Below are 18568 nucleotides of genomic sequence, written 5' to 3'. Positions count from 1 at the left end.
ACGTATAGAGCCTTTAATAATGGACATTGTTGCAAAGCAGCTTTACAGGAATGTAAAAATTCTGTAAAAGTTAAAATCTTTAATTTAATTTATCCCTAATGATAAAGCCAGAGGTGATGTTGGTGAGGAAAAACTCCCTGAAAGGATATGAGGAAGAAACCTTGAGAAGAACAATACTTAACAGGAACCCATCTTCATCTCAAGATCCCGCAATCTTACAATCTGAATATGGGCACATACAGTACTGTAGCAGCGTGCTGTGTCGTGTTTCTTTACTCAGTGTTCAAGCCAGGCTTACTTTATTTAACGTGGCTTCTGAGGAAAGACCAGTTCTGATGACCATGTGAAGGAGAATCTTATTAAGAAGTTGTTTATACGTGACTAGAAGTTCTTTCTGAATATGAATTGTTATCAGAGATTGTTTAGGTAAAATATTAGAGGGTCAGAATGAGCTGAAGACGAGACGGTGAAACTCAAGGCTCAAAACCTGCTTGGTAAGGTTCTCCTGACTCACAATGACATGGTTGACAAAGAATGATCAGGGCCTATCCTCTCTCATGCTACACAAGGACCTGTTGGGTCTTGTTGTGTAACAGCGCAAATAAATTTTGAACCTTCTTGCCCTTTTTCTCAAAAACCTCCACAACAAGAATCATTAATGCAACCAAAATCAAATGTCTGATCTTCTTGGACATGTAAGTAGACTGTATGGTGATAAGTGAGTACACCTCGCAATTCTCTAGTATACTCCCCACATTGACAAAATGAAGCAGAATTTATGATAATTCATGATAATGAAAAATAAATTTGATTTCCTTTCGATTTCTTATTCTCTCATATCCAATAGTTTTAAAACATTAAAAGTTAGGCACTACCTTATAGTACCTGATTGATTGCTTTTCACAGGGAGAGTCTGTGAAATGAAGGATAAGACCTTTCTACCTCCATGCATATGCAATTAGCGCCGGGTAATTAACACTACACACATTAATTCACAGTCAAACACCAGGGTGGCATTTTCCTTATTAAATAAATCTTCCATCAAATCCAGTCGGCTTCTCCGCTCTTCTTGAAACAATCAATTACAAAACTTCATTCATTCTCACAAGGAACATCTGGACTACTTTTAAAGACTCCCAGTGGACATGGTTGCGTAAAATAAGTGTCCCACATAGATGTAAGTTACAAACAGATGTTACGCCCTCCCACTGACAATTAATTTCTGACATATCTAATATCTTGAGAGGGCAGCAGGTGGTTATGATAACATTAATTTCTACCAGCACATGGCTCTCGAGATTACACAGATCACACATATATTTGGTCCCACACACACACACACACACACACACACACACACACACACACACACACAGCATGTGATCAGATGGCAACTTGATGCACAGACATCAATTAGCATGTTTCTCATATCTTTCTATTAAGGTGAAGAATAAATCTGAAGTAATGAGTTAAAGGACAAGCAGTCGTGTACATGTCTGTTATGTGTACTGTTTCAATTTCTTCACTATATACAAATTTTGGTTGCTTTACAGAAATCCACCTGCATATTTGGATGCCTAATGAAAGTCAAAGAATATATTGAGTGGGGTGGAAAATATCCCAGAGATGACATCAAGAAGAAACCTTGGGAGAAACTAGATTCAGAAGGGAACCCGTCCTCTTCTGAGTGACACCCGGTTATAAATCACTGCTCTTTTCTTAATGTGCACAACGAATGTTCAACATGTGTGTCATAGACTTTATGATTAATAAGAAAGGAATCTGGTTACAATGATAATTCCATATAAATCTTGCAAAGCTTGAACTGTTCACTATATAAATATTACACTAACAGGTGAATGGATAGATAGATGAATAACCTAAAATAATACCTAATACCATAACTTACAGTACAGTACTTGTCATCATAAGGATGACAAGTTTGTGTCTATCCTGAAGATTAATTTTATACAATACTTTTGCCACAAATAGTTTTGAAAGAAAATACTATCATCTAAAAAATATTAGAAAATGTATTGCTTAACTGTTTAAAGTGGAATATTTGCACAATGCTTATTTTAATCAATAATGCTTATTCTTTTGAAGGGTGCCAATAATTTTAAAAGCTGCATTTAGAGTTTGTCCGCATTTAAAATCAAAATAAGCACGCACAATTTTAAGACATTTCAACTAAATTTAGAAGTAAATTTCAGGGTTTTTTTTGGTCAGTACAGCTTCTGATTGGTTAAAGGTAAGGTATGGGGGTGGAGCTTCAACTCGACATCTAAACAACTTCCAGTAAAAATCATTTTAATGGCATCCACTCGTGCAAAAAAAAAAAAAAAAAACACTGGCACCAGCATAAGTGTGAGCACTGTTACACTTGCATTGCTTTATAGATGTGAATACATCAGCAGATGACCAAACCACTTCTTCATTTTCAAGTCCACAATGTAATTACATATAGATGAGCTGGATAACCCTGATAGAACCCCAACACTTTTCTGTAGAGGAGCAATGAATGTCTATAATGAAATGGGACTGAACAGAGGAGGACAAACTGTGCAATGTATTGACCTCTCAGTCAAGCATTGACCACGTCTGTAATTTGTTGCTTGCTTCTTTGGAGAAGCTCTTTAAAGTGGAAATAAATTAAAGTGGGTGGTAGACCAGACATGGGAAGTAACAAAGTACAATTACTTTACTTTGTGATTATACTAAAGTCTTATCTGGTACTTGCCTGATTTTTTTCTTCCACCTTATACTTTGTTTTTTACTTACTGCTAGAAATCTCTATATTACAAACAAAACATTTTCAAACACAAAATCTCTTGACATTGTCACATGTTTGTGGGTAATGTGACAGCTAGCTATGAGAATTCAACTAGTTTGCATCATCACTTGTTAGTTATTATTACCTCATGCTTTCCTTTTCTTGGGTTCCTTCTTTCGTATAGTTTCCTAGGGTTTATTTTAAAGCAAATGTTTTTATGTTTTCAGGGATGAATGTTTTCATTTATAAATGTTTTCATTTATTCTATTTTTACTTTTATACTTTAACATAATTTGAAGCTGTACATTTTGAAGTGTTTTTGTTGATGGGATATAAGAGCCAAACTCCTGTCTATATATATATATATATATATATATATATATATATATATATATATATATATATATATATATATATATATATATATATATATATATATAAAATTTATTAATTTTTTATTTAAATTTGTATTACTACACTTAGCACTGCTGTGACTGAGTAGTTTACTTACTTTACCCTAAAACAAGAATGTGTTGCAGCTAGCTCACTATCTTACGATGTATCTTACGTATCTCTTAATACCACACACTTTCATATGTGTTTATGTCTTTATTTTAAACAAGGCAAAGCGAATATACTTGCTAGCTAATACTGACCTTACTTTGCTGGTCACATTCTCAATAATCAAGACAGTTTCAATTCAATGAGATTTTATGAGAATTATACTGATTCCTGACTTTCTAGACTTTTGAGCTATTTCAAGTTTAAAAACATTTTTTCTTTAAGTTCAAGAAAACTTTTTTGTAAGTTACAGACAATTATTCTTTTTCAAGCATCCATTTCTTGAATAAATAAATAATTTGATAAATGCCATCATTCAAAATGTTTTCCCAGGAATATAATCATCTGATTTTTTTCCAGCTGTACTGTAATTATTAAAAATATTCAAAAACTGAACCTCCAAAACCTCTACAAACATCATAGTCATCAGCACCCTTACCGTGTCTGCCTCATTTCCCAGAACAACTTGTTTGAGTAAATCATGACCATGTGAATTAGGTTTAGTTGAAATCCAGACCAAACAAGTGCCTTTGAAAACAGAATAAAAATCACAGTGCATGTCCACATCTGGGAGACGCAGCCCGAGTGCGACGCTCCCTTCCCATCATCCCCCAGGGCAGCTGACATCTTACTAGCAGAGTAGCCTTCAGAGGCCGAAACAACACACAATAGTACATGCCTGAGGGTAAAAAACTGGGTGGCTGGCATTTGCAGTGGTCTTCCTGGAATCAATGTCAAAATGGATTGCATTATACCAGTGAAATATGCACCGTCTAATAATAGAAGCACAATCCCTCAGTTCCTCTACCATCACTGTGTAGCAGTGACCTACAGAAATATGAGATCTGTGATATATTTGAATTATTATTATTTTTTAACTGAAAGTGGAACAGCACTGAAACGGAAAGTAACAGGGTGAAATTAAATTAAAAAAAAAAGTTTATACAAACACTTACTGGCCATTTTAAGAGAAACAACTCAGTTAGCCAATCATGTAGCAGCAGTGCAATGCATGAAGATTAAGAAATTGGTGTTAAGAAATAAGCAAAACAGAAATATTGCACGATCTGTATGCATTTAAGCATTTTGGCTATATTCCAGATAGTATAAACAGCGTCAATATTTAATTAAATTATTTATCCGGTACTCCACCTACAACCAATTTTCCTCTAATAATGGCATTAACAGGTATAGAAACTAAGATACCTGTATGACAGTATGAATAAAATTAACCCTTTTTAACAGTACACTGAAGGCAAAATGTATATCGACCGCAAGTCTTATGAAGATGAACTTGGGTAGAAATGGGTTAGATATCACAATATTTTTTAGTAGATTATACCTCTATACTCAAAGTTTGCTAGTAGTATTAAAATAGAATAGGAAAAATACAAGATGCTGATTGATTCATTGTGTTTCTCACCCTAGCAGCTGGTAGTCAATTAAACGTAATTAATCAAATTAAGTGTTGTGTTTGTTTCACATCTGAGTCACATCTTGAATATACTGTAAAATGGTTTCTTTTATGAACATAATTTTATGTTATGCATAAGTTTATGTGATATACAATGACCTGTATATTAACCACCTAAGAATAAGCTGTGCCTTTGTGAATAAGTATCTGAGTGATGTTGTGAATAAACATGGCATTTTTCACCCCAGGATTTTCATCCTGTATACACTGTTTGTAACTATACATTATGTTAATATATGACTGCGTATTTCACCGCACAGAGATAGAACAATAAAATGGTAGCCAAGTGGGTTCACATAACTGAGAAGGTTTATAATATGTATATTTATGCACTCACACATCATGAGGAGGTTTTTTGAGCATTGAGAAGTATACAGTATATTGCTTTTTTTTAAAATAAATGTTTTATTGCTATAAAAACTGTATCACTGACCCTAAAATAAAAACAGCCTGGCGTAAGTGAGAAGGTTAGAAAGCTCAGATTGTGGGACAGTTGAGTAACCTACCATGCTGCATCCCGGACATTCGTTTCCATTTTCGCATACCCTATGTCGGGATTGGATGCCACCACCACATGGCACCGTGCAGCGTTCCCAAGGTGACCAAGCGGACCAATAGATATGTGGGGGGCATGGGAGGTGTTCATTACAGTACCTGGAAAAAAGTGAAGATTATGAGGTTTAGGTTTAGGCTTCATATAGTTTCATAAATTTCATAACAATCGTGTAAGCCAAGAAAAATCAATGGAATACAGGGTACAAGGGAATAAAGGTATAAGTTCCCAAATATATGTTCAGAAGTTTATAGGAAATTTATTATGGAGAAAAACAATGATCCAAAACACACTGTCAACACATCAAAAGACTGTATAAGGGGATAAAGTGGAAGGTTGTAGACTGGTCATAGACTTCAGCCCAACTGCACAGTTCACCTCCTGAAGAGGTAACTGCAGACCAGAAGTCTGGAAAAGCATTACAAAAGAAGAACTCATTCAATTTGGTGATGTCAGTGAGTTGCAGGCTTTTTGCAATAATTGATAAGGGATATGCATCCAAATATTAAGTGTTATTTACTTCAAAACATATCTGTTCCTATACTTATGAAAAGCTGAAATCCTACACGCCTTGCATACCATATCCATCTTTTTATCTTTACTCATTCCCCTTTTGTGAATAGCACAAGCAAATAAACTCATCTTTTTATGCACAGGGCTGTACATATTTTACACAACATAAAATTAAACATTATACCCAACAAAATTAAACATCCAGCAATGTTTAACTGGAACATCTGCTAATCCTAAGAACAATCCTCAACATAATGTAGATACGCTTAACTTAAGGATGGTATAAGGATTAGCAGAAATAAAGTTAAGGAAAAGAACACCTAATAAGATTGTAGCTAGGGATAATCTTTGCTAAGAGATGGCTAAAGATCAATTAAGGATATAGTAAGGTATAAGGATTGGACTATAAGGATTAGACTAATGATATAAACCCAGTAAAGATTTTTTTTTTTTTTAAAAAGGTTTAAACAAGGTTAGTTAAAGCTAATCTAGGGCAATATTTGCTAGGAGAAATCTAAAGATATGATTAATTAACCTTTTCTTGCCAGTACATTGGTGTTCTATTCAATGTTGGTTTTCAGTATAAACTTAGCTTCCTAAGCTATAGAGGATATATGAATAATCCAAAGATATGTCTTTATAGAGCTGAAAATGTTCAGGTAAAGATGAGGATTAGCTAAGTATACACTAAGGCTTAGCTAATCAAAAGCTTAGTTAATTAGCAGAGACTGGATGGTATCTGTATATTATTATATATTTACACACAATACACCTAGTATGCATACAAAATATAAGCTATCGAATTTACATAATATATATTTACACACAATGAACCACAATTCAATTTTATTTTTTAGACTGCTTTTAACATTGGGCAGGATCAGAATATAAAATGAGGAAATACATTTTTAATTAATAATTCATTTTATTCCTTATGAGCAAACCAGAGTCTTAGTGGAAAGGAAAACATCCCTGAGATTATATGAACCAACTAGACTCATAACAAAACTCACCTTCATCATTTGGGTTACAGTGAACATTGTAATTATAAATCATTTGTAAATTTTAAATAAATTTTCTTCTATATCTCCACGATAAGGTCAAAAAGTACAATTATGTAACCAGGAATTTCATTGTGATTTTAAAATGAAGTCTATTTTGTTTAAGATTGTTGAACTGTACACTGATGAAGATTTGAGTTAAAAATAGTTTGTGGTCATTTTAATCCAAAGCCATCTTCAGTTCCAAAATTGTACTAATTATCTAGACAGAGCTGGCAATGTGATGTTATACTGTAAATCCTGGTCAGTTATTTCTGCATGATTTCTTTCCAAAGGCTGAAAAGGAGCAAATTAAAACAGTTTGTAAACCGAATATCTAAATACCGATAAACATATTCATACTGTATCGACATATATGGATAATAACTAAAAGCCATGTGGAGAGCTTTAACCGTTGATCTACTGAACAAATGGGTTATTGCTCTTTTAAACCACACAAGAACAGCCCTGAAGTAGATGCAGTGTTTACAAGTAGATTGCAGTAACTTTTCTCAGTTAAAGAGTCTGGTTATCCTTATGAAGAAGAGATTTATAGCATAGCCCAGCCCGTTGTCAATTAACTTATTCAAATAGTTTTCATCTAAAGTACGTTTGCCTACTTTAATGGGTTTACTGCTACTCTGAGGAAAAGAAGATGGAGGAAAAAAACAGTAATAAGTCAATAAAAAAAGAAAAAAAAAAAAGATAATTAACAGCAGATGCAACCAAGAGCTATGGTGAGAATGGGGATTTTTGCATGAAGTCCCTAAACTCGTTCATTTGTCAAACACATCTCAGGCAGAACAAAAAAATCTGCTCTTCCTCAAGGCTCCTAATTTGGTTTTTGGTAGTGTTGAAGTCTGGCTGAGGTAAGATACTAGACTCTATAAGGAGGTTGGTCAAGCTTTACTAACAGGTACTCACACAAATGGAGAGAAGGCACAAATATAAAGAATACTAAGTTGCCTTCACTCTTGAGGAAAAGCTATAAGGATAGGCTGAGTAATGAAAAATGACAAACAGCTGTGCCCACTGGAGCCTCCTGTTTTTAGCTTGTGCTGATGTGGTCTTGTGCTGTCTGCCTCTTCAAAGTTCAACGTGTTGAGCATTCTGAGATGCTTTTCAGTTCACAGCTGTTGTAAAACAGTTATTTGAGCTACTGGCCATTCTGCTCTGACATACAGGGGTTGGACAATGAAATGTCCAACAAAGGAGCTTGGACCATGTGCACCCAATGGTTGTGCTGTCTATCAAGAGAATGATGCATTCATACACACAGCATCTGATAACAGAATGGTTTGATGAACACTTAACATACACAAAACAACTCTATTCTTACATTATTCACACATACTTCTTATTTATATTTTAATCTGCACATTTATATTTCAATTTGCACATTTTTTCACTGTACATACAACTGCCTTTATCCACTCTACATACATTACTACATACTCACATTAAAGGAGTGAGTGAGTGACCTGGCCACGGATTTGCAAGAGGGATTTCTACCTGTAGACTGATGCTCACTGGAATTACTAAGGGGTACAGGTATTCCTATTAAAGTGGCACTTATGTGTACATTACAGATGCATTACTGTACATGTATCATTTAAAATAATTAAGTATTCCGTTAGAGTCTTGCATAAAGGCTCAACACTTGTCTTCTGGCAGTCATGAATGTTTATATGCAGAACCTTCTAATCACAAGCGCTGAACCCTAAATACTCATTTTTCCTCTGTTCTTAATGATAAAAGAAGCAAGAGTAAAGGTTTTTTTTGAAAATAGACACAGAAAAATTTTACATTTCAGTTAAAAATTTCAACTGAATATCATTGCTTTTCTTGAATAAAATTGATTTCAGGACACACTGAAATGAACCTGATTTTACCTAGTTTTATTTCTGTAATACACCAGTAGAGACAACAAGGATAGAATACTACTGGAGTCATGTTGTCAGCTTTGGAAGAAACCCAAACTCTGTCTACGTATTTTTCTCTCTTTCTCTCATACACAAAGTGCAGGCTGACTGACAGAGACAGGACACCGGTGGAGCTGTGTGTGAGGATCTCTGCCTGACCAAAGTGACTGCAGCGCCTTTAACCAGACGCCAATCAGATGAGTGGAAGACGGTTTTGTAAGGCAAAAAGAAGTTCTTACTTAATATTAACAATCAAAACCAAGCCACCTTTCACACACTGCCTCAAAAGAGTGTGGGTGAGAACAGAAGACTCCACATTGAACAAAAACAAGAATACAGCTCGCTTTATTTGAGGACCAATTCAGACTCCTTCTATGAGCCTAACAAAGCATGTTAGGGCCTATAACACGCTCCCTCCATTAGATGAAAATGCTTCACAGCTCCTTTCATGCCTATTGTTCACTTCAGGGCTGAGAAGCTGGGTTAAAGTAATTCAGGTAAATAAAAAACTCGCAGGGAGCCTTGAAGATTAGCTAGCATGGAGCCAAACTCACAGCCTGTGCTTGCTTCTTTTCACCACTTATTTATACTGAGCCTCTTGAAGCAATAAAGGCCCCTGAACTCTGGATATCGAGGTTGTCGAAAACCTGAGGAGGAGGCTGTGTAGCAATACATCGCTAAAGAATTAGTGCCAAGTACAAGCCCGAACTATAACTCCTCAGCCTTTGAGCAATCCTAGCCTCTACGTGTTCCCATGGTAACTCAAAAAAGAGATGGAAGACCTGTCAAAGTGACCGTCTTCTCGTGCACATAGAATAATGTCATTAATCATTAAAAGAGATATCTAGACATGTTGAAATGAATGCAAATAATACAAAGAGGCCACAGTTTCTAGGAATTTTTTAATGTGCTCTTTGATTGGAATCGATATAAATCAATTTGATATAACCAACCAACTAAATAAACAAACAATTAATTGTACTTAAAGTTAAATTAAGCATTTTATTATTACAGTAAAGTAAAAAGTGCACATGTCCACATGCAAATTATTTGATTATTATTCATTTTATTTACTAATTTATTTACTTCAGAAATGATTTGAAGAAATCGACCGATTTGGTAGCAGTCATTCCATGACCTTTAATTAACCTTTTAATCAAAATGTCATTTTAAATAATAAAATAAAGGGGGGCACGGTGGCTTAGTGGTTAGCACGTTCGCCTCACACCTCCAGGGTCGGGGTTCGATTCCCACCTCCACCTTGTGTGTGTGGAGTTTGCATGTTCTCCCCGTGCCTCGGGGGTTTCCTCCGGGTACTCCGGTTTCCTCCCCCGGTCCAAAGACATGCATGGTAGGTTGATTGGCATCTCTGGAAAATTGTCCCTAGTGTGTGATTGTGTGAGTGAATGAGAGTGTGTGTGTGCCCTGCGATGGATTGGCACTCCGTCCAGGGTGTATCCTGCCTTGATGCCCGATGACGCCTGAGATAGGCACAGGTTCCCCGTGACCCGAGGTAGTTCGGATAAGCGGTAGAAGATGAATGAATGAATGAATACATAAATAAAGAGATGTAAGGAATAAATCATGACCTGGTTTGGTAAGAAAACAATCACTGAGAGTGCGGTGTGATGTAAAGATGATTACTTGTCTATAGCAGCACCTGCTGAAATGTTTTATCAATGTTGTATCACAAGCAATATGTCACTGATAACATTTCTTATTAATTAAGGAAAGACGTGTCATAATTATTACCTGTTTAAAGCTACATTTAATGTTGTGAACCTGGTTATTTCCTGGTCTCTGTCATGAATCTTCTTCAATCTACTACACAGGGTTTTTTCTATGTATACACAATGTTATTATTATATTATGTGTCCTATTTTCTCTTCCTCTTCTCTTCCAAAATTTCATGTCAGTGGATTGTTAATGGTTCATCTGATTTCAGTTTAGGATTTGATTAGCATGCCTATTTATACTATCCTGTGCCTTTTCTTTACAGCTTGTTCACTGTATACTGTTTGTGCATTTCTAATCATGTGTCCTGTGCTTTGTGTTTTTCTTTATTTTTTTTGCTTTAAAATTGATTAACTTTTGATAATGTTACACAACCTTGCATTTAAAGCATTTAGTAGATACCCTTATCCAAAGTGACATATATTTTTTTACCTTATTTTATACAACTGAGGTTTAAGAGCCTTGCTTTTGACCCAGCAGTGGCAGCTTGGTAGACAAGGGGTTTGAACTCATGATGCAGAGCTTTGCCCCATGCCTGGAACTACAATCATTTTTTTTAGAATTTACTCATTACAGTTATTACATCCATCCATTAATTCATCCGTCCATTTTCTGACCTGCTTATCCTACACAGGGTCAAAGGGAACCTGGAGTCTATCCCCATGGCACGAGGCAGGGACACGGACATCTAATTTCTTGGTCGCAAGCACAGACACTACAAATATTTTAGAAATCTCAATCAGCCTACAACACGTGTTTTTGAAGGTGGGCCTGGGAAACTGGAGTACTGAAGGAAACCCCTAAAGCATAGGAGCTGAACATGCAAACTCTACAGACATTTACTTACTGTCCTCTTTTTTCTCTGCCCTTAATTTAATAAGACAAAAACACAGCACCTTGACATCCTGCTGAGAAACTGAAAAGCTTTAAGTCCTCTGTACTGAAGATTCTCCTGTGGCCTAAAATTTACATTTATGGCATTTAGCAGACACCCTTATCTAGAGTGACTTACATTTTATTTCAATTTATACAACAGAGGGTTAAGAGCCTCAGGGGCCCAGCAGTAGCAGCTTGTTGGTCCTGGGATTTAATCTCATGACTTTCCAATCAGACATTCATCTTCTACCGCTTATCCGAACTACCTCGGGTCACGGGGAGCCTGTGCCTATCTCAGGCGTAATTGGGCATCCAGGCAGGATACACCCTGGATGGAGTGCCAACCCATCGCAGGTCACACACACACACACACACACACACACACACACACACTCTCATTCACTCATGCACAGAGATGCCAATCAACCTACCATGCATGTCTTTGGACCGGGGGAGGAAACCATGGAGGCACGGGGAGAACATGCAAACTCCACACACACAAGGTGGAAGCAGGAATCGAACCCCGACCCTGGAGGTGTGAGGCGAACGTGCTAACCACTAAGCCACCGTGCCCCCCCAATCAGACATTCATCCCTGTAAATAGTATAGTAACTATACTATAGAAACAATACTGTATTAAGAATGTCTTTACATAAATCTGAAATTTGAATTACACTCCAAACTACTTTCAGAGATGCTGTAACATTAAATAAATCAACAACGTTTTACCAAGTGCATCTTTAACAGGTTGGCAAAGTTCATAGAATTCATGAAGATGGATGCAGTGGAAAGAGCATCCTGTTCATTTTCTGTTTTACACAAAAGCACAAAAACATTTTGTTTTGATTGTGAGTGAACACAAGTAAAATTATAACCTTTACAGTTCGGAATAACAGATCCTCATTTCTGTATCTCCATAAATGATGGGAGAATTTTACGTTGTTGCTGTTGAAATGAGAAAGAAATAATGCAAAAGGTCATGCAAGTGCCTCAGTCGACTCCTGAGGGTTAATTAGTAATTCCAAAAAAAAGGAAGGTAGAATTCTTTATGTTTTATATGGGTAATTCCTAAGATGCCTGTGAGTTCATTCTATAGCACAATTTAAATAAATAAAAATAAAACAAATTAAATAAATAAATAAATTCATTCACTCATTCATCTTCTACCGCTTATCCGAACTACCTCGGGTCACGGGGAGCCTATCTCAGGCATCATTGGGCATCAAGGCAGGATACACCCTGGACGGAGTGCCAACCCATCGCAGGGCACACACACACTCATTCACTCACGCAATCACACACTAGGGACAATCGAACCCCGACCCTGGAGGTGTGAGGCAAACGTGCTAACCACTAAGCCATCGTGCCCCCCAATAAATAAATTCTTAGTGTTAATTAATATCGCATTGCCTTATACAGTATGATCCAGAGCTGCACTGACACTAGACTTCAAAATAAAATCCATCTTCACCTTTCATCTTAAGTGAGAAAATCAACAGCTACAGGAGGTGTTAAGACATAAAACATAAGACTTAGTGTAGGTGTACACTTGGTTATTATTTGGTTATCCGTCATGTATCCCATCATAAAAGCTTGTACAGGTTTGGGAACGAGTACACGGCAAAAATCCCTACAGTGTTGAATTACAGTGTTCTTGTAAATCATGCTACAGCTAAGCAACAGTGAAGGTCACATCAGAATTGTTAACTGTGTTTCTTGTCTTAGAGAATGGCATGGCAATGAGCCTCAGATTTCAACACTGAGTTTGTCCTTACCTCTCCTCGCGGTTCTGACCGACACAAACTCGTCCCCCGTGGCGAGGCGTTGGGTTACTGCAGGAGCGCTGACGCACCTGGAAGCCGATCCCGCAGCTCGTGCTGCAGGAGGACCAGGATGTCCATGGTGTCCACCCTCCATTCCTGGGCACAGGACAACATTAGCACTTACTCTCAGAAACACTTTGAAATACCTACTGTATATTAACATGCATTGCATACTACTACTAAGACATAATAATAATAATAATAATAATAATAATAATAATAATAATAATAATAATAATACATTATGTAAGCTTTTAAATTGCATTTAAATGTTAGATGTTGTAAACTGTTATATATGTTGTAAATAATTAATTATACTTATACATAATATAAGAATATAAAATAAAAAAGCTCAAGAATTGTCCATCCCTTGAGGCTTTTATAAAGTGTTATTTGATTAAAAATATGCTTTTACTATTTGCTTCACAAGCTATTGGTGTGTGCCAGTGGGAGGTAGTGTTTATGGTATGATGGTGTGTGTGTGTGTGTGTGTGTGTATACCTGGAGCAGTTGGCCACCTCCACACTACTGCCTTGGCACTGTTTTCCTCCACACTGAGGACTCGGGCTGTTACAGGCACGGGTTCGACACTGACACAAGCCAACACTTCCTCCATCACTGTGACTGCATGAACTCCAGCTGGACCATGGGCCAAAGTAACCATCTACAGTCATATTCTTTACCTACATACAGAGACAAACACACAAACAGAGAAAATAGTAAGCATCTGCAAATATCTAACACTCTCACAGTGAAGCAATAAAAGCGTATAACAAGGTAGTTTGTGAAAGTGAAAATGAGCAGCATTAAATTTTCATTACACTCAGATTATTCACACACAGAGTGACACACTTAGTTAACACACTGTTTGGCACCTGGATTCCTATAAGAAATGTTTAAAATTTAAAACTTAGTGCCACTTCTCTCTTTGCCTTTAAACACTTTCATAGACTAAAGTCTATGATCAAGATAGATCAAGTCTCTAGAGAAGATTGATCAGTAAATAAAATAAACAACATTTGTCTGTCTATCTGTTTGCCTGTATGTCTGTTAATTCTTCAGTTAATTAATCTGCCCATCTCTTTTTTAATCTCATAGTGTATTGTTCTGTCTCTTTGTCCATTCATCAGTTTGTACATCTAACACTATCCATATGTCTATGATTAAATGTATCTTTTCAACTTATTCAACTATTTCAACTCAACCTGTTCATTTAGCCATGCATCCATTTATCTATCTCTATATTCTGTTCTTCCTTTCCACATAAGTAAATAAACCCTCATGAATAATGATAAGAAGATGAAGTCGGTAGGATGAGGGTGTGTATATGGATCGGAGGAAAAGCAGGGAAAGTAGGAGCAGAACGATAAAGATGACTGGATGAGGAAAGATAGATAAGGATGAAAAATGGGGATAGATGGGCAAGGATGAGTTGATGAGGGTAGAAGGATGGGAGGATGCAAAGAGAAGGATGAGAATGGATAGATGAAGATGATTTTAGAAAGATAAGGATTGGAGAATGAAGATGCAGGAATGATAATGGAATTGTGAAGAAGCACACACACCTGTCACTGTACTGATCAGGCTTGACTTGTACTGAACATGAACTTAGTGTGGTGTGTGCTTGCACGTGTGTGTGTATGTGTGTGTGTACTCACAGGACAGTGAGTGATGCTCTGTTCCCACTGACTCATGCTCACACTCTCCTCAAGCATGGTGCACTTCCTTAACACCAGATCCCACCCACAGTACGGATCCCTCGCTCCAACACATGCCCTAAGAGAGAGAAGGGGGAAGTTGTTTAGACAGATTGAGAACAAGTAGGAAATAGAATTATAAAGATATTGAAAAGCAAAAGAGACAGAGAGCACGGGGGGGGGGGGGGGGGGGGGGGGGGGTTTAAAAAGAGAAGAAAAGGACATGTAGATAGAAAGAATGAGAAAGGGACAAGACGTTTCAGAAGGATATTGTGAGAGGGTGTGAAGTAAAAATAGATATATAGAGCAAAAAGTTTGAGAAGAAAAAAAAAGAAGACAGAGAAGGAGAAGAGAGATATTGAGACATGCAAACAGAGTAAGAAACAGAGAGAGAGAGAGAGAGAGAGAGAGAGAGAGAGAGAGAGAGAGAGAGAGAGAGAGAGAAAACATGAGCAGGTAGAGAAGACAAATTGATATAGAAAAGATGAAAATAAGAGAGAAAAAGGAGAGGAAGGGCAGTCAGAGACAACAAATACAACTCAATACCTATCTAAAAATACCAGAAGTGATAGAGCTCAGGTTTCACAGAATGAGATTTCTGTCAATGTTTTAAGTTTGTCACATAACGACCCGATGAAAGAGATAAACAGGGAAAGGAGGACTCCTTATGGACACACAAACAAAGAAGCTGCGACTGAAATGCCAATACCATGACGTCTGGGAATCATGGGTAAAGGACTCTAAGCAGTAAAAAGCAGACTTTCTGTTGGATATATAACACAATAAAAATGAAAAAAGGCCACAAGATTTCATCAGATCCAGCAGTGTCTGTAAACCAAATATGTCTTTGAGTACAAAAAATAGAAAGTGTTGTGAATGTGTCTTTGAGTCTGCAAATGGCGTTTGGGTTTGAAGGTATGAAGAAAACATTCAAATCTTGTTTTGTAGATTTTGTTGACAGCCAGTTAGTTACATGAGTTAACCTGACAGGATTTCAGAAGAAATTTAATATAAGATAAGCTATACCTTATTAAAACATATTAAAAAGGTTTAACATCTTTACTACTATTGCTGGGTAGCAACAATGAGTTAATCTGCAAGGCATTATAAAAAGATTTTTTAATTAAACTAATAGATGTTTATTATTTACTACTTTTTTTTTTTTAGCTAGCAGTCATGCTAGTTAAAAAATCTTTACAAATTCCAGTTAGCAAACATGCTAGTAACTATCTAGACTAAATTTTTGACAGAATATATAAGTCAAACTCACAAATATGAATAGCTAGCTAGCAACCATGAGCTAATTAAACAGGATTCTGTCAGGATTTTTTAAAATTTTAATTCAATACAATTTATTAGTATAGCACGTTTAACAATTTGCATTGTCTCAAAGCAGCTTTATAGAAGTATAGACACTTCTAAATCTGTTTCTTCTGTAATGTTAATCTGACTAATTTGCTAATTGGATAGTAGTTCTGACAGGATAATTAAGTCATACTTCTTTATAAGTTAATAACCTTTACTAATGCTTACTAGCAATCACAAACTAACCAGGGGACTGATAAAATGTTTGAGCTATTCATAAATCTTCATAATCATTACTGGAAATGCTAGTTAGCATTCTAATATGTTTAAGATTTATGACACTGGATTTTTAAGTCACAAAGATTGTGTGTGTTTGTGTGGGGGTGTGGAAGGGGTGTGCACATGTGTGTATCCTAAGCTACAGGAATCTTTTTCACTCAGGCCAAGCATTTTGGATCGGTGGTTTGTTCTGTTTGTCCGAGACAGTACATTTGACCCGTCTCTTCGCTGAGCTACACGGCTGAATGAAGTCAGCTTTGGTCAGCATTTCTCAGTCATGCACACTTGCCTATGTGTGCATACAGAGGACAGCAAACACACACACACACACACACACACACACACACACACGACCTCACACACTGATGTCTCCTCTAAGCAATGGAGATTAGAAGAACAAACTTGGAAACGAGCCTGGAAGCTGAATGTCAAAAATGATGAGAGCTCTCTGCTGACTGAGGCCATAAGGTAGAAGATTATGGATAGTCTGATTAACAAATATATAAAGAAATGTAATACTAAGCAGTTCTTATAAAGCATATGCAAGAGAAGCACTGTGGCAGTGCCACCACACAGGATCCCCGGTTTGATCCTGAACTCAGGTTACTGTCTCTGTGGGTTTTCTTCAGTTTCTTCCAACTTCCCATAACATTATAGTGGGAAGCTCGGCAACACTATATAGCCCCTAGGTAAGAATGAGTGTGAGTGTGGTGGTGTCCCAGTTAGGATGCATCCCCACATCATAGCCAGTATTCCCATAGACAGACTCTGGATCTGCTGTGACCCTGACCAGGATAAAGTAGTTAATAAAGATGAATGAATTGTTAAAATTGAATATTTAAACCTGTCTGTAAATGCAAAGTGGAGAGAAACACTTTACAGAAAAGACAGTTGAAGAAGCAAGTCAACCTTTGCACGAAGCTGCTAAGAGACACCAAAAAGTCTGTAAAGTTTTATCACCGCTACTCTTAACACTTTTACTTATCAAAGCATTCAATTCTTTTAACAGAGTTAGTATTCCTAGTATTTTTTATCGTATGAAAAATTGTAACCGTAAAATTTTTGGTTGCATTTCTTCATGCGAATTTCTTCAGCAAGATCCCATCAATCTTTTCTGCACACAAACAGAGTGCTTTTATTGATTGGGAGCAGTAGGGACAATAACACATAACACACAGAGGAGAGTACTAATGCACTAATGGAGTCGACGTCCGGTGTTAAGTTGCAAGGAGATGATGAAAAATAATGCTGTGTGTCACGAACTGGTATGCGAATAGGATATTCAGATACAGCTTTACAATTTTCACATATTTCGACATCAACGATGGATTTCAGTCCCGAACAAATTACTTTGTTCTTGATAACTTCTCAATTTAAAATAGCAGCAATGTTTGCATCCTGCTGTGTTTGCTTTTATGTATGCTCACTCATGAAATGATCCAATCAACCAGTCATGTGGCAGCAGGACAATGTATAAATTTATGCAGGTACAAGAGTTATAGCTTTCATAAAAATGAGATAAAATATGATCTCAGTGACTTTAACCGTGGCATGGTTGTTGGGCTATTTTGGGATGTTAATGCGCATAAGAGTTTAGCCAAAAAACTACTGAATATAAAAAAAACATTGACTGGTCAGAAATAACTTGGCATACTGATGGATGTGGCATCAATGGTATTCATCATGAATTTGGCATCAATGGTATGAATTTGTAAACCTAAACCGCCTTCTGTTAGGCATTGTGCATCCTTTTATCACTACTTTGTACTACATCACAAAGCACAGGTTCCAAGAAGAGTTCAAGTCACTATATCTACACTGAATGTTAAGCATAAAGCTGACAAATCTCCATCCAGAATCCCAAAGTAATGTTTCCAGCACCTTGTAGAATACATGCCACAAAAATCTGAGACCTTTCTGAGATCACCATGTCCAGTTTTTAATAACATGTCTGGGAAGTTTATGTGGAACTTTCAGTAGTCGTTTAGAGATTTTGGTTGGGTTTGAGCGTTCATCTA

The 18568-nt window shown here is 36.6% G+C and overlaps 1 protein-coding gene across 1 annotated transcript in view; it reads right to left on the bottom strand.

Moving 5' to 3' along the window:
• The window catches only part of sema5a (sema domain, seven thrombospondin repeats (type 1 and type 1-like), transmembrane domain (TM) and short cytoplasmic domain, (semaphorin) 5A), a 208578-nt gene that overhangs the window by 58588 nt on the left and 131422 nt on the right, over positions 1-18568 (bottom strand). The window contains exons 13-16 of the mRNA XM_060861873.1: positions 14928-15045; positions 13771-13952; positions 13222-13365; positions 5315-5462 (exon numbers count right to left, since the gene is read on the bottom strand). Coding sequence (XP_060717856.1) covers positions 5315-5462; positions 13222-13365; positions 13771-13952; positions 14928-15045 — 592 coding nt within the window. The remainder of the gene's footprint in view (positions 1-5314; positions 5463-13221; positions 13366-13770; positions 13953-14927; positions 15046-18568) is intronic.

Source organism: Tachysurus vachellii, chromosome 25 (genome assembly GCF_030014155.1).
Source record: "Tachysurus vachellii isolate PV-2020 chromosome 25, HZAU_Pvac_v1, whole genome shotgun sequence".
NCBI classification, from domain to species: domain Eukaryota; kingdom Metazoa; phylum Chordata; class Actinopteri; order Siluriformes; family Bagridae; genus Tachysurus; species Tachysurus vachellii.
This window is presented reverse-complemented; position numbering and strand designations above follow the sequence as displayed.